This window comes from Rhipicephalus sanguineus, chromosome 4 (assembly GCF_013339695.2).
Source record: "Rhipicephalus sanguineus isolate Rsan-2018 chromosome 4, BIME_Rsan_1.4, whole genome shotgun sequence".
Lineage (NCBI taxonomy): Eukaryota > Metazoa > Arthropoda > Arachnida > Ixodida > Ixodidae > Rhipicephalus > Rhipicephalus sanguineus.
This window is the reverse complement of record NC_051179.1, coordinates 92,236,813-92,263,756: the sequence shown is the minus strand read 5'-3', so window position 1 is coordinate 92,263,756 and position 26,944 is coordinate 92,236,813. Positions and strand designations below refer to the sequence as shown.

Genomic DNA, 26,944 nt, shown 5'->3' with positions numbered 1-26,944 from the left:
GGCGTAGGTATTGGTGCCGTTCTAGTCCAGCGCTATGGTGACCGCGAACACGTCATTGCATACGCAAGTCGCTCACTAAGCCGGCCCGAACAGAATTACACTGTCACGGAACAAGAATGCCTGGCAGTAATATTTGCGATCCAGCGGTTTCGGTCTTACCTGTATGGGCGGCCATTCACAGTAGTCACTGACCATCACTCGCTGTGTTGGCTTGTCAACCTTCGCGACCCTTGTGGCCGCCTTGCGCGCTGGGCGCTTAGGCTGCAAGAATACAGCTTCACCGTCTCTTACAAGAGCGGCCGATGACACGCCGATGCGGACTGCCTCTCACGTATGCCACTCAGCACTACGGACTGTGACGCCGATGACTTTGACCACCTTATAGCTTCCGTATCGCGTAATTTTCCAGACCTCGACAGTTTCAAAGCAGAGCAGCGAAAGGACGCATAATTAGCACCGCTCTTCACCACCACGTCCGCCTCTACTAATGCGCGCCATTTCTGCATGCGCGATGGACTCTTGTACAAGAAGAACCTTTCCGGCAATGGCGTACGTTTTCTTCTGGTGGTGCCGGAGAGCCTTCGCACAGCCATTATGAGTGCCATGCACGACGACCCTACGTCTGGGCATTTAGCTTCTGCGCGGACGCTCCACCGGACTAAAGAACGTTTTTATTGGCCTGGAATGCAAAAGTCCGTTGAGATGTATGTGGCCAGCTGCATGCAGTGTCAGCGCCATAAACGCCCATCTACTGCCCCAGCTGGTCTCCTACAACCGATGCCACCTCCAAGCACACCTTTCCAACAAGTGGGCATTGACTTCCTGGGCCCTTTTCCAAAAACGGCTAAGGGCAACCGTTGGATAATTGTTTGTGTCGATTACCTGACACGCTACTGTGAGACGGCGGCCGTCCCCTCCGCAACGGCCAGTGACGTGTCATTGTTCCTGCTGCAACACGTCATACTCCGACATGGCCCACCTCGCGTGATCATCAGTGACCGCGGACGACAATTCACAGCGGATGGCATGGAGGAGCTTCTTCGTTTATGTGAATCCCGCTTGCGTCACTCGACACCCTACCATCCACAAACGAATGGGCTTACGGAGCGCACCAACCGGACAATTATCAACATGTTGTCTATGTATGTCTCATCCGACCATAAGAACTGGGATGACGTGCTACCTTTCATCACATATGCATTCAATACCGCCAAGCACGAGACTACCGGCTATAGCCCTTTCTTTTTGCTGTACGCACGTCCACCTCGGCACGCAATCGACACTGTTTTCCCTTTCTGTACTCACGAAAACGTCACAGTCGCCGAGACCCTCTGCCTTGCTGAAGAGGCGCGTCGTATAGCACGATTACGCACCTTGGCATCTCAAGACAGAGCGAAAGCACGGTACGACATTCACCACCGGCCTGTAACCTATAGAGCCGGTGATTTAGTCTGGCTGTGGACTCCTGCTCGGAAACGCGGCTTATGTCAAAAGTTTTTAGCCACATACGATGGACCATTTGTTATTATCACCAGACTCACAGAGGTCACCTATACCATCGCTCGCCTTACGGCAAGTGGTAGACGAGCTGCCAAGACCCAGGTGGTCCATGTCGCCCGCTTGAAATTTTTCACGTCGCGACAACCCGACTGACTCGCCCGGCGGCCTTCGTCTGCGAGGAGAGGAATGTTACGCATATGGACAAAGAAAATGAAGGCCGGTAAACGTGCTGGCCGCTCAGAGGCAGCTGAAGAAGAAGACGACGACGCTGGGAGATTCAACCTGTTGGCCGCTCCTGCGCTCACCTTCGCGTCCAAATAAACGGCCCCTCAGTCGTATACGTCTCGGCCTCCTTCGAGCGTAACAATATATTCGTTCATTTCGAATACTTCGAAATTCCGAATAATCTAAATCTGTATCGAAGCGAATTCGAATACTTTAATATTCGTTCGAATATTCGAAATGCCCGAATATTCGCCCATCCCTAATAAATAGCTTACCCGCAGCATTCTCCGAGGTGTAGGAGCTCGCCTCGTTCTTCGCTATTTCAGCAGTCAGCCTCTGAAGAAAGAGGTCAATAAGAACGTTTTAGAAAAATGGTGAAAGATTGCTCACTTGTGTCACTTGTGAAGAGTGTCACCGGGATAAACCACTCACATTCAACAAAAAAGGCAACATGCCGAATCACACAAGCAAACCTTCTGGCCTTGTCACGATGTGAAAGCACATTCTGTGCTTATTCAAGGATTCGTTTTACAGCGAACCTGTTATCCTCTAGTTGTTGCAAAATGTTTCACTTCCTCTGATGCGAGTGCTCTGCCATCTCCAATTTTGGCTAGAATGCCAGGGAAGGAGGCTTACCACTTGATTTAACCCTTTGCGGTCTGTTGTCAGGCCCCTCCTAACACAACAACACGGCCGCAGCGGTCCATTGTCAGGTACTGCTGGACAAGCTCTTTCATGGTTGATTCACGTACACATTTTAACGTGATAGCGTTAATAATAATAATATCTGGGGTTTAACGTCTCAAAACCACGATATGATTATGAGAGACGCCGTAGTGGAGGCCTCCGGAAATTTCGACCACCTGGGGTTCTTTAACGTGCACCTAAATCTAAGTACACGGGCCTCAAACATTTTCGCCTCCATCGAAAATGCAGCCGCCGCGGCCGGGATTCGATCCCGCGACCTTCGGGTCAGCAGTTGAGCGCCATAACCACTAGACCACCGTGGCTGGGCGTGATAGCGTTAAAGAGCTCGTTTTGCAGAAATTCTGGTGTTGGTGTCGGCAACGGCACCGTTGGCTGTGAGCGAAAAATCAGCGTTGTCCATGAGCGAGAATTTGAGGTAGATGCAACTAAAGAAATAATAAAACATCTTCAGTTCAAGTGGGACTCTGGATTTGAACCTGCGACCCCTCGCTCAGTGGCACGATGAGTTTAGCCGCTCAGCCACCATGCCTACATTTGTTGCACTGCATGCACGAATATAGGAGCCGGAGGGCGTCCGCACTTTGGCTTTCCTTACGGCACAGTTTAGGTGTCCACCGAGAAGTGAAGCCAGGCTAGCGGTTGGGAAAGTGATACAAACACGGTCCGATTATGCTATCACATTCTACTCTTAGAAGCAAAGTTTCGTCGTCGCCATACATGATCGCATCAAGAGCAACCACGGTTTTGTCCACAGTGGTTGTGGCAAACAATAACCACAGTTCTGACAGTGTGTGCGCTGGCCGCGCACGTACTTCTGAAGCTTCCAGCATGCTGCTCTCAGCCGTCACTCGACTGTTTCAGTACCAAAGTTTTTATCACCCGTCACGACACGGAAAAGTGTTCGGAACCTCCGAATTTTGGCCTATTGGACGCAGCGAAATTCGGCTGGAAAATTTCAATAATTCGTATCAGTCTGTTCTGTATCACCAAGATTCTACAACATTTACATGAAGGCCTCCTAAATTGGTTTACATAATGCTACACACGATGGGTTCGCAAAAGCCTGGATCGGATTGGGTTGGATTTTTGTCAATGTGGCCAGATCACGAACAGAAATTTTAATTTGCGGGAGATTTTCCTGCCAACCGTACAAACGTAAGAAATGGTCAAAATCCAGAAGTCTCCCAGAAAATCCGGGAGACTTGGCAGATATGTAAAGTGCATGCACAGCTGGACATTCACTTCTGCAGGGCAGTGACAGCAAGTATTTGTATTTATTTTGACAGTGCATACACAAACGCTGTCTGCATTGCAGTACTGTTTAAATACAGCATACTTGTTAACACTAAAACAGGCAACAATCACAAAGACATTTAAAAATTAAATTCTGGCATTTTACGTGCCAAAACCACGATATGTAATGGTGGACTCTGCATTAATTTTCATTACCTGGGATTCTTAACATGAACCTAAATCTAATTACACGGGTGTTATTTCATTTCACCCCCACCGTTGTGTGGCCACCATAGCTGGGATTCAAATCTGTGTTTCCGAGCTTAGCAGCAAAGCACATCAGCCACTAAGGTACCATGGCAGGTGATGACATCAACATGAAAGATCGGTTGGCAGTAAAACATAAGAATGCAAGATGATGGTAAGAACATAAGGGCATGGCTGTGCGGCACTCAGCAACTCTGGAGGCTGAGTGCACATTCACATCGATGCGCTAGATTACGTGAGGCAATGGCCAATGCAGCCCTGAGGCATGCCAAGGCCAAAGCCACGGTGGTTTGAACTACCGTATTTATTCGAATCTAGGCCGATAGTTTTTTCGGAATTTCTTTGTATCAAACTCCAGGGTCGGCTTAGATTCGAGGATTTTGAAAAACGCGCCATTTTTCATCAAGAAAAGTGTTGCAAAACTAGCGCCACCTAGACAGTATTGTAGCCGTTAGTAGCCAAGCCAACACCTGGTTTAAGTACGCACGCGAGGCCGCCATTTTTATCTTTGTGGCGAGTGTTGAGACGAGCCGTTCGTCAGTTCGAGTCTCGCTTCGAGTGGGCTGTGTGTGGCGTAGCTCAATGGCGCCAAACGAGCGTAGTCATTATAGTGCGGCGTATAAAAGGAAAGTTGTGCTAGCCGCGGAGTCGTCCTCCAACGTTCAAGCCGGGCGGGACTTTGGAGTGGACGAAAAGAATGTTCGTCACTGGAGGGGCCAACGGGAGAAGCTCTTCGCGTGCGCCGCAACGAGGATGGCTTTTACCGGTCCACGGAAAGGCCGTCACCCTGAAATGGAGACCGGCATTGGCCGACTTCGTTCGGATCCCAGGAACTTTGATCGTGCGCTCTTTCAAGAAGTGCGGCATATCAAATGCGCTTGATGGCACCGAGGATTGCGCACTGTTTGAGGACAGCGACAAAGAGATCAGCGACGACGACTCGGAATGAGTGCGGCATCTTGATGATGAACCAACTGCTCCGTTTCATTTTCATATTTTCAATAAATGTTTTCTCTTTGCGAATGCTGTCTTTGCTTTTTACCCGGCCTACATTCGAGGTAAGTTTTTTGTTTTTTTTTCGTGCTTCGGACTTTAGGGGGTCGGCTTAGAATCGAGGTCGGCCTAGATTCGAGTAATTACGGTATGATACTACCACAACCTAAACCAAGCTTGACCACAGCAAATAGGAGAATGCCAGCTTTTTCACATATACAAGCTGAGACACTGAAACGGAAATGCGTGATGCACACAGACCTCCTTGAGCTGTTGCACCTGCTGCATCAGCTGGGCCTGTTGTGCCTGCAGCTGTGCCAGGTACCACTGCTGGTCCCGACACTTGTGGAAGAAGGTGGGTGGCCGCACCTACGCAATGCAAGGAGGACACGGTGACGAGAGATTCACACAGCATCTCTACAGTTTGTGCAGAGAAACGTCTCCACTATCGACACTGTACGAGTGGCTCAACATCCAATCGATACGTCAACTTGTTTAAAGAGAAGTATAATTGAAGTTCAGTAGTGCAGAGGGAAGCTTGCGCATCCCCTTGCTGACAAAAAAAATAAAAGTAAGATCACCATGTGAAAACTACAAAGCGAGCTTACATTCTAACAATGTCAATCGATTTTCTTTGCAACAACTTAGCTCAAGCACTTCGTGGTGCTCAAAATACCATAGGACCAGCTGGTTTCTGATGACTCTGAAGAAATAATGACGCTATGTAGTGTTCCCTACAAAAATGATTAGACGGAGTATTGACGTGAAAGTGCCTAAACTTTCACCAAACAATGGTTGGTACCGCAAAACTTCATTGATGCAGTGGTATGGACAAAGGGAAGAAGCACATACCTCGAAGCGCAGAAGAAGGGTGTCTCCACTGAGGTAGCCCTCGGAGGCGAGAAGGTCGAGGCGGAAGAAGCGGTTGTAGCCCCAGCACTCGCCAACCTCAAAGTCCGAGGCAAACTCACGCACTATGTTCTTGCTCGGATCACCTCCCTGGTGGCTCATCTCCACGCGGTACTCGTACCTATGCACAGTGATGTATGTGAACACAATGTTCCCATGATGTTCATAAAATATGGGAACTCATGTACACTCAAACCTCGATATAACAAATATGCAAATAACGAATTATCGGTTATAATGAAGTAAGGGAAATATAGTCATCTCATAGATACAGTGTTAGGAGTGTACGCTTATAACAAATTTTTGGATATAATGAAGTTATTTTCGTGTCAGATGCGACAACAGATGTGACTGTTATAATGAGGTTTGAGTGTACTTAGATTTTAATGTGGTGAGACTCTCACTCCAAGCTGCTTTTTAATTTCATTTCTGGGATTTTACATGCTGAAACCACAATATGATACAAGATATGCCGTAGTGGGGGACTAATTTTGACCACCCAGTTTTTTTAACATGCACCTAAACCTAAGTACACGAGTGTTCTCGAATCTAGGCCGCAACATAATGCAACCGCTGCGGCTGGGAACTGAAACCACGTACGCCCTCGAGCTTAGCAGTGCGACACTTTACCTGCTAATCTACCACTTTGGATAGATTACAGTAGCATATTCTGCCACCTACTTAGACAGTTGGCAGTGCTCCAGTGCTAAGTTCCAGCCCAGTTACAGTATTACCGCACTTATCAAAATTAAGCGGCTTCCAAGCACACCATATCTTGCCCTTGAAGTTCACAAGCAATTCGAACTGACAAATTTGACGTTGAATCCCTCTACATCTCATTATTAATTTTGACTACAGATATGACCAATTTAACCACATGAAAACAATACGACACTTGCCCCTCTTCTTTTATATTCCTAATTGGCTTTATACCCATTGTACCTTCGGGTGGTATGGGTTACCCCCACATTATTTTTTATTCTTTTATACATGGGGGGAAAACTCAGCCACGGACAGCAGCACACACTGTCCAATGCTCAATCAAAGTTGCAAAATGTATAAACCAATTCCACACAATGGGTCACCAACTTGAACACCATTTTGCCAAGGTGTTAGAAGGACCAGAATAGGGGCTAGGTGGTTGTGCATAGTTGACACTTGTGACACACTGTGTGAACACGAAGAACGATGCACAAAAAAAAACCACACATAGTACACAACACGAGCGCGCTCGTGTTGCGTACTACGTGTTTTCTTGTGCATCTTTCTTCGTGTTCAAACAGCATGTTGCAAGTGTCAACTATGTCAAGATGTCAACTATGCCAAGAATATCTTGGCAGAGTACAGTACTTGTCAAATTGCTTAGAGGCAACACCGTAGGCAGCCATGTGGTGATTAAGGAGCCCTATTAAGCGGCCAGACCATTTATCATGGATGTAGGAAATCTGATACAAAAAAGATTTACAGTCGAACCTCGTTAATACGTACCCGCTGTAAGCGTACTAACGTTAAAACGTAGTTGCGACGAATCCCCGACCGAGTCTCATAGAGCCTAATGCATTCGCTGACCGCTTAAGCCATAGTGCTTCGTCCTACGCCTACCGGTTAGTGCATACCCTGCGTACCGCGATAACTTTTTTGTGGCATAAAATTTTGCTGCGTCGCTGAACTTCCAAGCGCCATAATGTGCCGCCAAAGGTTTTCAGTCTTTTCGAGAAGTGCGTAGATTGGTCGATCACTGATTCCGACTTCCGCACGATTGCGGCGACGCCTTTGCGGGTAAGCATCGGGAAAGAACGAAGGTGAGGCGGCGGCCACCGACGAACGCGCCAGCATGACTTACTGCCGGCAACCTTATCACAATAGGTATCTTCAGATATCTGCTAGGGCACGCGTGCGGCGCAGCACTACTTTAAGCCTACTGCACGCCTTTAATAGGCGACAACCTGCACGCGCTGGGCCGCCGATCCCTGCCGCGTCGTTGTGCGGGGCCGTGTTCAAGCGTGCGCCGCTTTATAAAAACGAAAGCTGCTCGCTGTTGCGGAGATGAGCGTTGCTGGTCGCGGGCGACGCGAAACCTCTTTGCATTGACGCTATCACGCTAAACGCAGGCGTACGGCACAGCAAGCGTAGCGCTGTTGTAACCATACTGCGCGCTTTTATTGGGCGACCACCCAAACGTGCTTCCGTCCACTGCCAGGACCGCTAGAGCGTTGCGAAGTGGGCATCGCTTGCAGGAAGTTCGTCATCGCCGCGTTAACCGAACGAGCTACTCGCCGCATCTGTGCACGGTCTGGAGCGAAGTGAGTACGAAGAACACTCCCACGACAAATGCGCGCGTGCGGTACAGCAAGCGGACTGGCAGTGACAGCGTGAGCCGAGAAGGCGACGCGCTGCACGCAACTAGCCAGGAGACGATCGGCTCCACGCAGCCGTACCGCGTTTTACTGGAACTGCGTCAGTTTTCGTTTAGGAGCAGATCGCGGTACAGACGCACGCACATATATCGCGGAAAGCCGACACTGTCCATTCTGTCGCTATGTCGGTCACTGCGTATACCGGACCCTGTAACAGTACCGAAACGCTCCTTGGCGTCGCCACCGCGCGCTATCGGACGGTCGTGTGAGAGTACCAGAGTCTTTTCTCCACTTTGGCAAAGAGAAAGAAAAGGCTTTGAAATGGGTACTTTAGGCAATATATGCTGTGGCACTGTATTTATTTCTTTGCTGGCAGTGATGGCGTACGCGAGGAGATGCCAATTTTTACTTGGTGGTTAATGCGTACTACCGTTTAGTGCGTAGTTATGCGGCATTCCCGGCAGGTACGCATTAATGAGGTTCCATAATAACTAGAGACCATCGCACTCTGTGAAGGTGGGTGAACGGCGGGGCTGACAGGAGCCCTCCCACTTTTGCTTTCGTTGCAGTTTTCATAACCATGCTGCTCCTCAGGTGTTCTCACAATGCGTGGTTGACCCACACTTGCTACAGACAACCATGGCAATGTACCGCCTAGACCTAACTGATGTGGCAAACACGTACTGACTGGTTTTTATCACTTTAATGCATCAGTTCTTACACCACTCCCTTAGAGAGCACCAAGGATTTTTTTCAGTTTAATGCTTCAAATACATATTTGAAGCATTAAACAAATAAAGCACCTGGTGCCCTCTAGAAAGCACTGGAAGAACTAAAGTATTAAAGTTAGTTATTCCACTGCTCCACAGAGGGCAATAGTGGTTTTTGTACGCAGACAGTGACATGAAGAAATCAAGGAGGTGTGCAGTACACAGCTCCACTTTAAATGTTGGACGCTTCAAAGGAAATTAGCTTCTTCATAAACTGTCAGTCATAGATGTAACAGAAAGGGCACATTCATAAAATAAACATTTAGTTCAGCTAACAGACATACTGTACACTTAGGACAGTCATCTTCACAAAGCCTAATGTTAGCTGTAACACAAGTCGGAAGGTTATTACTGAAAAACAGAAACTGTACTGCAGCAAAAATGGGCTTTTGCAGTAAACCCGTCTGGAGCATTATTTGTGGAAGAACACAAAATTAATTTTCACAAATCAAAGGCAACTTTCAGAATCATTATTAATCTAATCTTGTGCGCTGTCTTACCCATAAAATTAAAACTCCAGCTTATCAGTGTTCTTGAGCAGAGCAGACAACTTACTTGGATGTCTCTGGCAGACCAGCTGTAAGTTCCAGAAAGACAGACAGGTAGTTTCCCCTCACAACACCATTTCCATCCTGCACCACCAAAAACCAGGCTATGCAAAAAATGCCTAATCCCCATTCCTGAGGAAAATAGGACCAACCAAGTCCCCAAGTTTGCATCGAAGGCACTGCCAAAGTAAATTGCCTTAATATTTCTCTTTGCATTAAATGTACTTACATGCAAAATCTTCGAACACTCGCCCCAAAACACGTCAGTTAAAGGGATACTGATAGAAAATTTTCAGCTGCTTTCTTGCACAAAATGAAAGGCCAAGCCCTCAAGAGCCTAGAAAATGTGCTGGTAAGCATGAGTGTGCCCTGAAAAATTAGTTGCATTTTAAAAGCTACTTTCTGTTCCTATTGTATCCTGACGTCACGATGCTGTATGAACTTCTCAGCACGTGCTCGCGCAAGATATTGTGATGTTTCCACGGCCGCTTTGCTCCGTGGTTCCGTTGGTGACGCACAAGTGGTCATTTTGCATGTTTTGGTACCTGATGTCACAACTAGCCATAATGGTGCACAAAGTCACCAGAATTGACACTGTAGCCTGGCATCATGCTAGCGTCGATGTCAATAGGTGCACCATGCGAAAATTGGCTTTAATGTAAAACAAAACATCTTATCAGCAGTTCCTGAGCTTCACATTTGCTCGGAGCAGTCTCTGTATACAGGAGATTTATTTGGCAAAGTTAAACTTGCTTCAAAAATTGGTGTCGGTACCCTCCTAAAGAATTAATTTTAAACATATTGTACAGCAGAAGCAGAGTTCAACCAAACAGTCCGACTTATCAGTTGAACATGCTTCTAACGTGCTGCATGTTCACAGACTGCGGCATGGACCAACTAACAAGTAAGCACTGAGCTACATGGCAGTGAGTTAGACAAAGTGACACAAGTCCCTATGACACTCAGCCCATTCACCTAGTTAGTCCACAAATGCAGTTAAAAGCATTGTGCAATAGCATAAAAACACACAGACATGGGCAAGTGTCCCTGTGTGTTTTCACGCTATTCTACAATGCGTTCATACCAACTAGCTCGACTTTCCTTACTACTGCTGTTAACAACTAAACAAGCAAAGGGTATCACGAAAATGAATTTCTTGGACGCAATACAGATGCGCGTACCGGATACACCTTGAGCCTCCACGTGAGCCCCGAGGTGGTGAGGGGCCGGCTGTAGACGGGGTCGGCACGCTGCTGCAGCACCGAGAAGTTGCGCAACAAAAAGGCGCTCGACTCGTACGGGGGCACCATCTCCGAGGGGAACTCCTGGCCACCCCCGGGCAGCAGCAGCAGCGGGGGAGAACAGGGGGGCTGCCGCTGCAGCAGCTCCCCCAGCCGACGCACTATCTCGGGCGAGCGGGCTATGAGCTCCGAGCGCGAGCACGAGCTGAGCTGCGCTTCGGCGGCCTGAAGCAGCTGCTCCAGCTGTTCTGTCTCCTGGGTGAGGGCGTTCTTCTGAGCTGCAAAGGAAGAAGAGTGTGAGGAATGATTCCAACGCTGCTCCACAGCGCAGGCCAGCAACATGCAAAATGGGCAAGCACTCGGAGCTCGTACCAACAGTCACCTCCCACAGATAGACCACCAACAATGATTCAACCACAGCAGCCAGTCACTGCCACAGTCTATGATGACATTTGATGTTTCATAAGGCAGCTCTGGTTTAATTTTAAAGGGACACTAATGAGAACAACAATTTTTCTCGCGTTAGTAAACAATTCCTTCACGATACCCTAAACCCCGCGCTAGCTGCGAGGAGAGGCTTGATAAACAAGAAAATGCACAAAAAGAAAATGCGGGTGGTTCCCATACCAGTCACCATGACGTGATATATTTCGATGGTGTCCACTAGGGCCTGTCCAATTTCTAATCAGCAAAAATGAAGTAGATTGTCTTCTGAGGGAGCCAGAGACATAACATGCCGAGTTTCAGGAAATTTCATTGAGCCAATATGGTCACAAAAAAAAAAAGAAAGGATACTCTGAATATGTAAGATCACCATCGGAGATTTCGGCAGGAAATTTAAAAGTGAAACTTTTGATATTCATTTTCTCATTTATCAATCTATTAATAAACATATGGTGGTGAAATTACCAACGCAGGTTTTCAGAGTATAATTTATCAGTCTTAACAAACTGAGACTGATTTACATATTGCTTCCCTGTAGTGTCCCTTTAATAACAGTTTCTTGATTCAGAAATTCTCTCCCTCGAGGAATCCACTATTTTAGTGCAAACACCTAACAAATCTAAATAAGGCTGAATATGCATGATGTGTTCATTTGGGGTTACAATGCAAGATGTGCCAGCAGTTCAAGAATCCAAGCAATACAGGCAAGAAAAATCATGCAGAATAATGCTTCGATGTGTCAAAGGTTGGTGTCAGGAACAAATGAGATAAGGTTCGTCATCTTCTGAAAATTTATCCAATAAATTTGTGCTTAATTTTTTTGGTAACTTTTCTTTCTGCTTTGTTCTTGTCCATTTTTCTGTCTTTAAAATATTTATCCCTTTGATGTGCAATGTCTACATATGTGGACACAACTTGGTTTAGCCAGTTCTATGGAGACGTGGCTAAGAAAGAGGAAGATACATTGCGCATAGGATGAATTGAACCTTCTGCAAAGTCAAAGTGTCTTGACTTAACCTCATTGTGCTGCGTATGACTGCAGAGGATCATTTTTGTGAAGGCACTACCATGTTCGACAGGTTGTTCGATGTCCCACGTTTCAGGACTAGCATGTAAATTATAATTATTATATTTCTCTTCTAAAAATGAACACAACCCACAACAAATTAGGCGTGAATTTTCAGCCCACGATTTCACAATTTTTATATGAAAATGGAACAGGACTACTGCAGGATAATGAAATATTTAATTAGACGGTAATTATGTATATTCACAGAAGCTTGCACAAAACAACGTATTAGTTCATTTTCTTTCTAGGAATGTTAATATCGAGTGCCTTGGCATTATGCCGTGGGAATTTGACACATTTATGAAGAGTACATAATAATTCGCACCTGAAGGGGTTATACAGTAGACGCTCAGTAAACGGAAATCTCTCAAACAGAACTGCCGCTTAAACTGAACAACTGTTACTAACATGACTGGTTCCATACTTCTATTTTGCACCCTTGTTCACCTCTCAGTACTAAATGGAACTCGTGTTAAATGGAACATATTTACCTGGTCCTTCAGGTTCCGTTTAACGAGAGCCATTGCTTCAACTCAACAGTAATAAGTTGGCTTTATCACATGGTATTGTGAAGTAGGTAGCAGTGCCACAGGCAAGTGCAACAAGCTTCGAAAAGTCGGTCAGCTACTTCATTTTAAACTTATTGTAGAAGCAATGACCTCACTGAGAGTACTTGTTTGCAGTGAAAGCAGTCTTATTTTCAATCTTTTCAGTTGCTTTCACTCAAAATATGGACTTTTTTTTCTTTTTTTTTGGAGAGTTGATGATAGCTTCCTTGGAGGGCAACACCACGGAAAGCAAGCTTTCCTGGTCAAACAGCAATGTCCTTTTACGCATCCATTTAAGTCACTTGCAGGATAAAGGACTAATATAACCCTAACCTTGTCCTCAAGTTTTGAAACTTGAGTTTGGTAGTACTTTTCCCTCTACCACTATTCAAGGGCATGTCACTACCCCCTGCCACACAATGAAAGGGTCGAAATGGTGACAGCAGAAATATTAGATCCCATACTGGCACAAGGCAATCATCGAATAGATAACTTTATAGACGTAGTAGAATCTGTGACATCGTGCAAACGATGCATCATATCATTCACCGTTGTGTGATCTCAATCATATTGAAATCGCCGATACATATTTTAATATATTGTGGTTAAAAATGTATGATGCTCTATGAAGAGGAAGCTATGGAAAGTTGAGAAACTTCATTACACTGACGATTTTGTTAGTTTACGCTCATTATACTGAGGCTTAAATGAACTAGAATGAAGAGATAAGAGACATTTACTATACAAGTATGCGTGCATTACGTCAGATTGTGTCGTACCATAACAATATTCCTCCTCCTTTATATCACCCTCTATGCTTTCGTCCCCCTCTGCCCCAACAGAAACGTCACTTACCAACTAGCGAGAGCAGGCGCCCCTTGAGCTGGGCATCCAGGCGTGCAATCATGTGCTCGACGGCATTGCGTATCTCGTGGACGCGCAGGTCCTTGGCCTGCCGCACAGCCTCAACGGAGCGCTCCACCTGTGCCACCAGCCCCAACAGGTGGACGAGACGGCGCCGCAGGGCCCCCACTTGCTCCCTCACGGCCGCCACCTGCTGCGCATGCACCTCCTCCAGGGGCTTGAACACATGGCCACAGTGCTGAAACAGCAACCCACAAGAGTCACTCTAGCATGCAACCAGTGGGAAAGCTGAGAGCCCAAAGCAGGTCGTGTGCCAACAAGAGGAAGGCCAGCTCTGGGCAGAACACGACCACTACAGAGCATCGTTGCAGTAATCCTATGAGAGTATGTGTGCAGCACCAGTGTAAAGATTCTGCAACCTATCGTAATGTTATTGGTTTCTTCTGTTCTGGACAAGCACTGGTGTACACGGGCCCAGTGTCATTACAGGTGCAAAGGAACAAAAGGCAGCTGTCTAATAAACACAGGGGTTCTGTTGAGTACGTGGCTACATCAGAGTGGTGTCAGCCTTTTGCTCACATCGCCGCTCTACTGCAAGCAGAAGCAACACCTGTGGCACATTCAACCAGTCACATGTCACACTTGTGACTCTGTTTTGAGGCTTTGCATGGCCTTCATGACTTCGTTGTCAGAAGAGACGAAGCAACACCTGTGGCACATTCAACCAGTCACACGTCACACTTGTGACTGTTTTGAGGCTTTGCATGGCCTTCATGACTTCGGTGTCAGAAGAAACATAGCTGAGCAACCAGAGCAATTTGGAACAAATTCTGATGAACACTAACAGCACTTGGGCTGGAGTGCCATATTCTGGACACACAGCTCATAACCACACAAATGTGTTTGAAGCAACAGCTTTGACTCGGCAAGAGTAAAACATGCTGCCAAAGTGCAGGAGGTTGACCAGCTGGAAGTACCACTAGTAAAACCTAAAAGATACAAGCTTTATTCTTCTTTTTACGGAGTTGTTAAACCTGATTGCATGCAATGACTATAACACTACACATCTCTCATCTACGTGACTTTTTTTTCCTGAGGCAGTAACGTCCACAACTTTAGGACCAGCAGTGCGTGAAAACCAACAGTGCCCTAGGCATAGCGAAAACCCGCATAGGGTGCCTTACCGTTCCGCCCCAGAGGGCACACTGGTGGCAGATGCAGAGGCGGCAGTTCCAGCAGTAGACGCTCAGCTTCTCGCCCTTGTGGTGCTGACAACGCTCTTGGTCACGTGGCTCGGGGGAGCTGGGCTTGGCTGCCTCCCCAGTGGTTGTGGCCGTGGCTGCAGCCGAGCTCAGTTGGAGGGTGTCCAGCTGCTGAGTGACCTCCTCCACCCAGCGGCAGTTGACCAGCTCGTGCAGGTGCAGGGAGGCGCGACAGTGCGGGCACTGAGACCGTTGCTCCGTCAGCCAGCGCTGCAACCCATTCATTGTCTGTATTTATTCCTTCAGAGCTCTCAAATTCTGCAATTAGATTTTTTGCAGGGTATCCTGATGCAGGCTAAAAAAAATCAACTTATACTGGAAAACCAAAGCATCTAAAGACTTATACTGATGGACTTTTCTCGTTCCAAAGCTCCAGGCTGGCTGTGAGAAAATAGCTGTGGAGACTTCAGACTTTTTATAGTCGTTTACAACCTAAATATAAATGAAAGTTACGCTCACAGCTGTCAACGTCTCACCCAGACAGAATTTGCATAGATGCCCTTTCCAATCGCATGTTCAAATTTCTGTGATGTCCAGCACCTTTCGCATATTTCAGCTAAGTGATTTAACCACACAGACATGCCCGTGTCACTAGTTTTCGGTCGGAGACTTGAATTTCCTGCCAAATTTCAGCAATAATTTCAAAATTATGGCTTAACCAAACATAATATTTTAAGAAAGGACAACAAACTTTTAGTTCTTAATGTGGGTATTTACATTAGCAGTGAAAAGGTGCTCACAGTTAGAACGGAAAGCATCTAGCACGGCTCTCTTGCACAGACGAATGGCAGGCGTGCTGCTTTTGTGGGGCGGAGCTTGTGTTCATACTTAGGTAGTAAAGGACTATAGTTACAACATGCTAAACTGCTTTTCTACACTGCATGCGATGTCGCAGTGAGATTGCCAGTTAAAAACCCTATCACACTGCCCCTCCTCTCGTGTGCTAGAAGAGCACGAGGCAACGAGAAGATAAACAATCCACAAGAGGCAACATCGACGACAAAGCACATGTGAGCCTCCTGATCGGTACATAGTCCTGAGCCGCACCCTACACAGAACAAGAAAATACTGGTTTTGCTGTTCTATGGTCCTTTTATTGGAAAAAAAAAAAAAAAGGTGCCCCAAGTAAGAGCCCTAACCAAGTATCGAATAACTGCCCAACTGGCAGCTGCGCAGATAAGACGTAAATATAGAATAGGTTAATAACACTCCTGAAAAAGCTTGCATTTCGCAAGAACTAACTTCGTGACAGCTGTTAAGTGCTACAGCCTACCTTGTCCACGTATTGTGGCAATGCAACTTAAACGAGGACAACTGAACAGCGGTGTTGTCCTTTTGGCCGTCCCTCATTAACACTTTCGTGACCACACCTATTCCCATCGATAGTATGTTATCGATGACTTCAAGTTCAAGTTTTGGCACTCTCTGAGCGGTTCTGGACAGCTAACGCAATACAAAGGGTAAAATAACACGTCTTTTGTCAGTTTTGTTTGCGAGTTTCTTTTTTCCACTGCGAGGAGATTTTTAAAGCTCGTTCACAATCGGGTAGGTGAGCGCTCGTTGTTTCAGACCTTGCGTCGACGTCGCTGGCAAGGTGTTAACTTCATTCAGGCGGGAGCATTTGGCGCCAGCTGCAGAAATAGTGCAGTTATCTCCGAAAAGACGGCGCGGAGTGGACTTTGACCCAACGCTCCGGTGTGCTGCGCAGTGGCGTCTTTGTGTTGTTTTTCACCGTAGAAGTCGTCAGAGAGATATGCAACCACACGGATAAGTATGCGTGGATGCATACTTTCGAAAAGCCAACATGCAGTGAGAGGGACGGATCCATGGGGGAAGGCTACTGAAGAGAAGATGAGCAGGTTCGTCCCACTCCATGTGTACATGGTAATCGTTGAAGACCCCCCCTTGCATTGGTGTTGGTGTTGACGGCCCATATTTGAAGGCCTTCGTCCACCGTCAGTGACGCCACGGAAAAGGTTCAAGGCTTCTTGAGTGTCTCTGATCTGAAGAAGACAAGCGTCGCATCCCACGAGAAGCTTCACCACGTGTCTTCTCTATTGCAACACATGAACGATTCTTCTACGCTATTCTTTAACCCCGTCGGAACCTTTCAGTGGATGAGAAAATTGTGAAATCTGAAGGTCGGTGTATGGTATTCAGCAGTATATGAGGGAGAGAGAGGTCAAATGAGGGTACAAATATGGTTTTTCGCAGATTTTGAACAGACTGTTCATTTCAACGAATACACAGGAAAATTGAAATATACCAGAACTGCAAACTATGCTAGGAAAGTTGAACAGAAAAAGAATTTTTTTTCCGAAACATGTGCAGCCAGCCTTTGTTTCACCGCGTCGAGAAACTGCATCGCACGGTGGCATGATAGGCACTAGTGCCTGTATTCTTGTATTTATGTAAGTATTCTTTGTAATTACAGAGCTTATAGTTCCACTATTATTCTACGAGGGCTTTGCGTTCAAAACGTATATTTCGATTTTTTTTAATGTTTACGCTTTGCAGAGTAGCATTGATGTTTTTATGAATCTTTTTTTTTTCGATGCATTTTTCTTTGTATAATAATTTTTATTATTATATTCAAAATAAATCCGTTGTTAGGAATTAATACTGTTGGAAAGACCACTTCTTCCTCTATACCCTACAGTTAGCATCAATTATTTTCTGTGGCAGGAAAAAAAAAATATTTCCTGGACTAGCCAAAAACAACCGATTTTTCCGCGGTCACAAAAGTGTTAACAGCATTTACCACTGCCAAGGTGAGCCAATTAATTTTTTTTTTTCAACTTAAACATTACTTTCAACATCGGTACACAATGATGTTGTGAGCAGTGAACAAAAAGCCTCCAAATTGGTTTTGAAAGCGTTCAGTGACAATCACATTTGACAGACAGCAGTACAAGAGTGCAAAAGATAACATAAAATTAGCATCGTACACATAAATATATTACTACAAGATCAAAGAAGTGCATTAAGAAGACACGTCATACGAGTACAACGGATTAACAAAAAGAAAAGAAAGAAGAAACAGCATGTGGAATTCCAGTCACGACGCAATAAGTGCTGCGTAGTGTTTGCAATACACGGAAATGATTCAATAACGTGGGCATAATGCACAAGAATCCAAACTTAAACATGAAAAACATAATTTAAGAAAAACAGGGAAGCCTGCACTTGGGTTGTAGTTTTAATTCACCCCAGCATCTCGAGCTGGAACTGTGCAGCCACGCTTTCTGACATATCTTTTTCATAGCTTCCCCATAGCTCGCTTAGTACTTAAGTACTCATGTCAGTGCCCCGAATGGCCATTTATCGTGACAGATGAGTGAACCATAAAGATTCATTACAAAATACAGCTGCTGATTATGAGAAACAATGTGCGCAAGAATGCTTAAAGGCCAACTGCAACGAAATTTCGCACACCTCAAAAAGCCGATTTATAGGCAGTCTAGCCGGGGATAATGCTACCTGCCAAATTTCAGCTTCGAAATGCAAGTGGTTACCCCGGAAAAAAACCCGCCAGCACCGCAATTTTTGATACCGAAACTAGAAAAACGACGCCATTACAACTGACCGGAAGTGACGCAGACTGCAGCCCGACTGACCGACCTATGCAGGCGAATCGTCTGCTCTGCGCTCCGAAGTATTCGGTTCGCAGCCGCGCCACAGAGTTTTCTTTTTAAATGGTGACGAAAAAAACAAAGTATGTAAACATCCACCGTGAAGGAAACACGGATACATGCGATAAAACTCTTTTCTAAGCATCGGCTGCCCGCTTCGCACCAATCGTCTCGCCCTGCTGTCTTGGAGAACTCACTGGTTCACAATAAATGATGCTGGTGGTTTACACATCGGGTATTCTCGCTTCGTTGATAGACCACGGACGGTAAGAGAGCGTTGTTTTCTATATCGATGCTGGGTTTGGCACAGCCCCTTTTCTACCGAAAGCGTCCCTGCATTTCTGTAAACACTTGTCTGACTGCACTCAAAACCTAACACATTAAACCTAATATAACACAATTTGTTTTCTTAAAATACGTTTACGTGTTTGAATTTATTTGAACCGAGCACGACTACATTTCTGTTGAACTTTGCTGCTTTGACTACTAGCAACTAAAAGCGAGCCGATCAGCTTTTGGCGCTTTCATTACTCGCGCATAGATGGCGCAGCTAGTCTAGCGCTTCGCGGGGCGTCGTTTTACTGGCTTTACGTTATACTAATGTCTTTAGAATAGCGTTACGCTATATTTTAGCGTGCGAAACACGCTGACACAAGCATTTTAGGCTATACTAAAGCTGTCTAATACGAATACCTCTTGTCGCCGGTGCTTCTCCATACACTGGTCGGAGCTTCCCGCTGCTGGGTTTGCAGTGGCTGAATATTGAAGGCACTTCGTCAGGATTCAACATTCTTTTCAGTTTCAACAGTATTTGGGCGAAAAGAGACCGGTTGTACATAAAGTCGTCGTCTTTGAAGTGCGCCGCGTAAAGTACCACACTCTTCGATAGCTCCCATTCCTTTCACCTCACCGCGATAACCCGCAGCTATTGGAGCTTTACGTGTTTCGGAAAAGCGTGAAAGCTAGTCCCGTCCGTAACATACGTCTTCCAGCAGCCTACGGCCCTGCATTTCGTCCTGCAAAATAGCGCGACGCAGAAAAGGAAGGGATGCGGCTGCAGAGAGTTCTGCTCACGTCGGCCGTGGACTGTGATTTACGTCATTTCCGTTTCTGTCCGATTTGCCCGGGCACACCGCTAGGGCTCCGCGTCGTCTGCTAACTGACAATTAGAGCACCGATTATAAATGAAATACGCGACTGCAAGATTTTTCACTGTGATTATCATTACTTACCCAACATATACAACGCATTCCGAGCGAATTCTGTCCAAGTCAAATTTCGTTGCAGTTGGCCTTTAAGGTCTAGGAATATTAAAGAACGAAGACTCATCTATTTGAGAGCAAACACTGAAGATTAAAAGCAAACTAAAAAAAGATTATCAAGAAGGATGCTTCACATTTGAAGAAAAATGCATCCATTTTAAGGGAGTGAATTCAGGACAAGCGTCTTTTCAACAAGCGTCTTTTCAATTCAGGACAAGCGTCACTATCAATTCAGTTAACCAAGCAAAATGCAGAGCGATTTTGGATTAACAAATGAAAGCAAAGGGCCTGTGAATAATCACTCAAACCATTTATGCAGAAATTAGAAAATCTTCCTCAATCATGCTTATCTTGTCACTCTTGCCACTATGATTTTTACGTTTGCCAAAACAGCTCAGATAAGAGAAAATACTTTCATATGCATGACACCACATTAATGCACAGGAGCTGATGTTTAGCTGCAATACTGCGCGAAATGAAAATTTGTCCAGCATTTACTCGACCAGCAATCAAAACTTTTTGTACAACTGGCTGATAAGTGGAGCTTTGAAGTAAGGCTTTACAAGACTCAAATGTTTTAGTGTACATTACATAATCAATAAAGTAAGGAAAAAAAAATCGCTTGCGACTCACTCGAATGCAGGCGTAGCAGCAAAGCTTGGAACAATGAGGACATAGATGGGCATCCCGCAGCCGTTCCATGCAGATGAAGCAGCGGAACACCTCTGCCAGACTCTGCAGACAGCCACATACCCGTACATTACAGCACAGCAGTGCAAGGTTGAGGAATGCAAAGCTGCGCACTGCTGATTTCCCACATACACATGGGAAGCACACTTATTCAGCAGTGTCGGCACAATGCAGACATAAACAAAGGAGTGACTGTTCAGCATGGGAGATGAGACTGTTACCCAGACCAAGAAATGTTAGTGTTATACATACTTCAAGGTGATGACAGCACTCCAATGCTTCATAACCTCTAAAACCAGCAGAGATTTTACTTCATGAAAGAAACTGTACATCTAAACAACAATCACGCTCCCATAATAACTACATGATCAAACAGTGAAGCTTGTAAAACAATTGAAGGGCAACAAAAGGCCAGCTGCTATAAAAAAAATAACCTAGATAAGTGAGGAAGAAAAACTAAGCAGTATGGTGACATTGCTACAAAAAACAGCCAGTCATACAGAGCACACCCAAAGGTACATGTTCCCACAACCTATCGCTTCACTACACACTGTATTTTCATAATGGCCAGTGGTAACAACTTCCGATTAGGTACTGAGCTAAAGTCGAACTGTACAAGTGTACAAGAGAAACTGCAAGCTTCTCCGCATGTGAAACTGCTTCAAGATCACAGTTTCAGTGCTTGTAACATCGTGTGAAAAACAGAGGACATCAATGTGTGTTCACAGTTACTTTGCAGAGCACAAATTACCATTGCAATAAATGCTTCCGGTAGACAAGGAGGTTTAAAAAAATTCTGGAGTGGAAGCTCTTGCAACGCCTTGCCAGCAAAAGTGAAGCCAGCTTTTGCCCACCAAAGAGCTTGGAAACATGCTCTTTTTTGGTGGTGCCCATTTAGAGATCAAATGGCTTTGATCGGTTTGTGTAAGTACTACGTTAATTATAAAATAAAAGATTGTTGTTGCCGTCAAAAGTAACCGTTCGAGAGTAGTATTCACGATTGATCTCCAATAAAATTTGTCATGACTTTGAGGCTTATTTGCGAAAACTAGAAACACAAAGACACACTTGGAGCAGTATCTGACCCGTAAAAGTTGCCATAATAAACTCCTCTGGCGTGCGAGCAAAGTGCTCACTTTCTTTCACCAAACGCCGACGGGTTATCGTGCCCCTACTAAGATGGCGGGCACAACCACCACCTTGTGGTGGGCACGGCTTCACTCTTGCGCAACAGTCGCCACTCCAGCAATTTTTTGTTTAACCTCCTTGCCGGTAGACATCCTAATTACAGGGCAAACTCAAAGGCCACTGGGCCCCCATTACAGCAAAGATAAACCATCGAAGGCCTTAGACGCTAACATGAGTCAGTCCTTTCCAAAATGGCAGGGGTGGTTTTATGATCTGAAACGAAAGGTTCGTGACAACATTTACAGGAGGAGCTGCACATCACTATACTGCCCAGCAGAGTCGCACTGCTGTTTTACAGAAGGTATGCCTACTAGAACCCACCGACACTAAGAAGCACATTTGGGGTGTCTCTCGGCCTGCAACAATAACAGGCATCTGGCCAGCTTGCATTCCCTTTCTCGCAAACTGTGTGCTCGCCACTTCCCTATCAAGAACGCTATGTCATTCCTGTAGCATGCACACCACTCTGGATCGAAAAATGGGTGCAAGGCGATAACGCAAAGAAGCCACGCAAGATAGTTGATGATTATTGTTGTGCGACGCAAGTATGCCCCAAAGAGTGCAACTTTTTTGTTTAGTGCACAGCATGCACCCTAGGAAAAAAATGGTGTACTTGGGGCATCCTTCTGCAATGCAAGAATGATCTTCGTTGGACGACTATTGTTGGATGGGAAAGGACTCTACCTGGATAGGAAAGTGTCCATTCTGTCCAGTCCATTTTTCCGCACAGCTTTTGCGATCGGTTTCGCAAGATATCAGAACAAACTAGCCCAACAATTCACTGTTTTGATGGGTCCCCACTTTCAATTGTGTTGGACCACAGTTTTTAGAAAAGCACTGAGGATCTTGAAAGCTTCTTCAACCCATACATTCTACACAAGGGGAGAAACTCGCCAAGGCAAACTACATCTGCAGTCTCAAAAAAATTAGTTTCAGGTGTTGTTCTGATGAGCTGCAACTCTCAGTGCAGCAAAATCCACAAGTCATTGAGTTTAAGTGCTGCAGTTACGTTAACTCTACTGCACCCAAAACTTCACACAATATCAAAGCAATGAAGCACATGTGCAATCAAATTCAGTAACCATTAACGCTAACTATCATATTTACAAAGCTCAGCTGTACTGAGAAATCCCTTTGCTTCAACTGCATTCCTGCATCAATGTTTGCTCCGTTTGTGCATTCGACTGTATTGTCAGCGCATTTTTCTACCTTTCGCATCCTGTGCTCCTTTGTGTACAGTGATGACAAATGACAGCCAAGTCGCTCAACTTGTTGTATACAAGTGCTGGCAACAATCACGAATACAGCCACAAACAATATTTTGTGAATGATTTATACGACGCAGATGTTAGTAGTTGAGAATTAAAAATTGAAATATTATGAAACGTGTGTGCATGATGTTGCATATTACTAACCAAGTTCAGTTATGACAAGATGCAATGCAGTCGCACATACAACTGGGTGATACGCAATGTGCATTAACCTTTAGTTGCAGGTCTAAAATTTTTACAAGAGACATCAGTACCACGCAGCGAAGTAATAACAGTAGAATGAGTGTTATGTGCTACTGGCATTCAATGATCAAATGAGCTCCATTTTTCCTGCTCGTATCATCGTGGATCCTGTGGGCTGTCAACCTTTCACATCTCGGCAGGGTGCTTTGCAATGATAAACACTCGGCCCAAGCTGTACTAGTCATTGGCACTGGTAGTACCAGCATCACAAGTGGTACGCTCTTTCAGCTCGATGTTTGCTTTTCCCAGCCCCAGAAAAAGTTACAATTAAGAATCAGCTTTGCATCAATTTTAAACCCTGGAAGGTGGCAGAACTGCTGAACAAATAGCGCTCTGCATCTCTGCCAGGGGTGCTTAACCAGAAAATGGCAATTTAAAAATGGCAGCAGGCACAAGGAATGCCAGTGGAAGAGGTATCTCCAGGAAAAGAGCTGTTCCTTGGAGCAGCTCTAACAGCAGCATTGCTGAAGACTTCATATATATTTGTATTTGACAGTGGCCATATCTGTGTGAATACGAGATGGCTTCACACGACAAAAGCAATGATGACGAGCTGGGTCGTGTTTCTACCAGTAACGAAACAATGTATTTGCTTCATAGTTTCTTACAGCATGCATGTCTAGATAAATGCGGGACATTTCAGTATGTTGTATTTCATTACTATCACGCGCACTGAAGGAAAGGTCCCCTTGCAGCTTTCTTTAATTTTATTTTTGTGTTAAAGGGCCGCTAAACCACCTCCGATAATTGAAAGTTCTGAAAGTTTGAAAGTTTTGAGAGAAAGATGTTCTCCGAGCCCAGACCTTTCTCTAAGTGTAAACATGGTGACGCGGAGTGGTCGAAGTCTTTCGGCGGGGAAAATTCTTCAGATTGCTTTCAGCAGTGATGTTGAAAGGAATCATCTTGACAAGGATTTTTCACTGGACTTGGAAGGCTGTGAAAGCACCGAGAGTTACAGCAACGACGCACGATCAGCTGCTAACTCACGAGGAGAAATTGCACTTCACGTCTCCTCGTGCATTAATGTTCTTCCACGCTTGTAAGTCACTTTGATTGTATTTAATGTATAATATCCTTGAGCGAGATCAAAATAAAAGCATAGTTTTTCTTGTGCATTGCATGTAGCGCAACTTATTGTGGATATTATGGAGTGCCGCATGCCGCCAACAAGCTCGAGCTTGACCAGTGCAAGAAATGGTTAGAGCAACGAAATATGCAGTTACGGCCACAATCCACACCTCTCTGCTAACTTCACATGTACTTCACCGGTACCTTCCGAACTGCATTGTTGCTCGACGAATTTTCGCAACATCAAAGAATTTGATGCAGCGAAAAGCATACATGTGCATTCTTTTCAATATTCATGTTTCGATCGTGCTGACTGAACGTGCAACCACCGAGAGAAGCTAATTGCACACAGCTAGAGTATGAGCATGGCTGTGACACAAGTGCTAACGAATGGGATGCTGAATGCTTGTGTTCCGGTGAAGAAGTAACTTCGCGTTCCTGACTGCGCAAGTAACGACGACGGCGTAATATGCTTGGAAACTATCGACACATTAAACATGCGGTCCCGTGCAGCAGCGATGGCGCTACTTGCTAGAGGCCTACTACAGCGGCAAATCCGTCAGGCAGGCTCAATACGTACTACCTTGGAGTGCCGTTTAGTTCATACGTCAATTCTAGTTCATGCAGTTTTCTGTAGCAAGCACAAGATTTTGCAAAGCATCATGGATGCACGATAATGGTGTCGAAATATAACCTTTCACACCGCAGCAAATAATTAGATGGTGAGCATTTAGCACTTTCCATTGCGTGGGAAAGTATTTTGGTTTCACATCAATTTCAGTGCAACTCATGACCTCATCCGGTGAAAGTGGCACGGGCCATACGTTCGCACATCCTATCTGTTCCTATGCTAACAAATGGGTTGACCCTCCTTCGGGTGCCATCTTGAATCACGCAGCGCACCACCTATAGTTCGTGGGCATTGCGAATAGCATGATAAACGAGTGGAAAGAACTTTGTAACTGCTTATTCCGAGTGTTAGATGTGTAAGATGTGTGCAACGCACTCAAAGTTAAAGTTCGCTGCACAGCCAACTGAGGTAGGGTCCCAAACATTGTTGTGCAAGGCGGCGTCCTTCCTTCATACCCCGCTGGCAGGTTTCATTACAATTCTTGAAAAACACCAGCGCAGGAGCCCTATAGTGTTTCTGGAACTTGGTGCTAATGCAAATGTTGTACATGCAGTGTCCATTCTGTTGGCAAGAATGTCGACCCAGCATCTGAAGCAAAGGCTTCTGATCTCTCTATTGAAAATCAGACTACGACTAGATAGAGGGTTAAGAAACGCAAGCTGCCGCACATTTTTTCGAGCTTTTCCCTAGACCTTGGAGCACTAAGAGGTCAACACACTATCAACTACACGCGTAATAGTCAAATGGAACAGTCAGAAACGCTGCTCAGTGTCATGTGCACTTGACTATGTACTTGATGGATCTTGGCTCATTGGACTCAGAACAACACCCTTATTATTACAGCTACGACCAAAGGTAAAGATGCTGCAGGTTTTGTTTTTTTCTGTCACTGTAATGTTCACACATTAGTGAAAATAAAGGGCAAATAATTTCCTTCCTCAACTGCACTTATTCGCAAATGCTGCACGCTTGTATATGGCACCTGATTAGATATCTAAAGGTTGCAGCCAGCTAAACTGCTGCATGCCGCGATTGAAAACGCTGGAGGTCTCCAAAAGTTGCGGCCGGAAAGGCATTCTCTACGGAGTGAGCAACATTTTCAAACATAACGTACCGTCAATCATGCATACTACAGAAAAAAAAAGGCATTTCCCTGTCTCCAACGCACTGAAAATGACAGCAGGAGAGTTGTTAATCGTGCGCGAATGGCAGCTCAAAACAAGACAAAAACAATCTTACCTCCACACCGTGATCCTCCATCGTCCACCTGTAAGGAAAAAACAGTACACGCAATGTAAACGCAGTATGCCGTGACAAACACGAGAGAAGGCGCACACCTGTCATTCCGCGCGTACCGGTTATTTTCCAAACATGGTGCTAAACTATGGTGCTACTTGCGTTTGCGAGCAACGGTTGAGCGCTTGCAACGAACATGCAGCGATGGGACTGTCCCAACCTGATTTAGACGAGCGGTACAAGTGGTACAAGCGCATGCACGGACTGCGAACGAATAAGCCAGGCGCAAGACGGAAGTTTTCGCAATGCGGCAAATGTTTCTGTTGCTGAGGTTCGCTACACTGTCACTTCCTACATTTTGACCCCCACACCTGTGCGCAAAAAGAGCTGCCCGCAACGAAAGCCGAAACTCACCACTTGTCTGGAGACTGCTACTTAAACGTCAGGCAGTACGCAAGCGGTCGCACGCATGTCAGAGCAACATTACAGCTGTTCTCAGCAGTTAAACGCCATGCAACGCAGCAAAGCGAACGAGCGGCTTGCGAAGCTCGAGCATCTAATCCATAGGTGGTGGAGTGCGGAGTGAGGAGGATGCAAGCAATGCGGAGGAGACGGTGAACAGGGTTTCCGCGCCAGCTTCTCTCACCAGGTGTCGTAGCTGAAATAATTACAACGAAGCAAAGGTACGGCTGATACATTGATCTATTCTTTTCAGTATGGGTAGCATGGAGAAATGACCGCTTAGCAACGAGACCGTAGCAACGATGAGGTCAGTACGTCTTGAG

At 45.6% G+C, this 26,944-nt stretch overlaps 1 protein-coding gene across 1 annotated transcript; it reads right to left on the bottom strand.

The window, feature by feature from the left end:
* Positions 1–748: 748 nt before the first annotated feature.
* On the bottom strand, positions 749–26,737 carry LOC119391395 (E3 ubiquitin-protein ligase TRIM37-like). Its single transcript, XM_037659078.2, has 11 exons — positions 26,574–26,737; positions 26,163–26,190; positions 20,466–20,567; positions 14,861–15,148; positions 13,668–13,914; positions 10,692–11,029; positions 9,518–9,594; positions 5,779–5,956; positions 5,188–5,295; positions 2,001–2,061; positions 749–822 (listed from the first exon to the last, which is right to left on the bottom strand). The coding sequence occupies exons 2-11, from the start codon at positions 26,181–26,183 to the stop codon at positions 749–751; spliced, it is 1,494 nt and encodes a 497-aa protein (XP_037515006.1). The 5' UTR covers positions 26,184–26,190; positions 26,574–26,737.
* Positions 26,738–26,944: the final 207 nt, after the last annotated feature.

Coding starts and splice junctions, on each gene's coding strand:
- LOC119391395 (XM_037659078.2), bottom strand. CDS start 26,183: ATGGAGGATCACGGTGTGGAG. Junction 5,296..5,778: donor CCCTTCTTCTGCGCTTCGAG/GTATGTGCTTCT, acceptor TGCATTGCGTAG/GTGCGGCCACCCACCTTCTT. Junction 2,062..5,187: donor AGGTGCAACAGCTCAAGGAG/GTCTGTGTGCAT, acceptor CTCTTTCTTCAG/AGGCTGACTGCTGAAATAGC.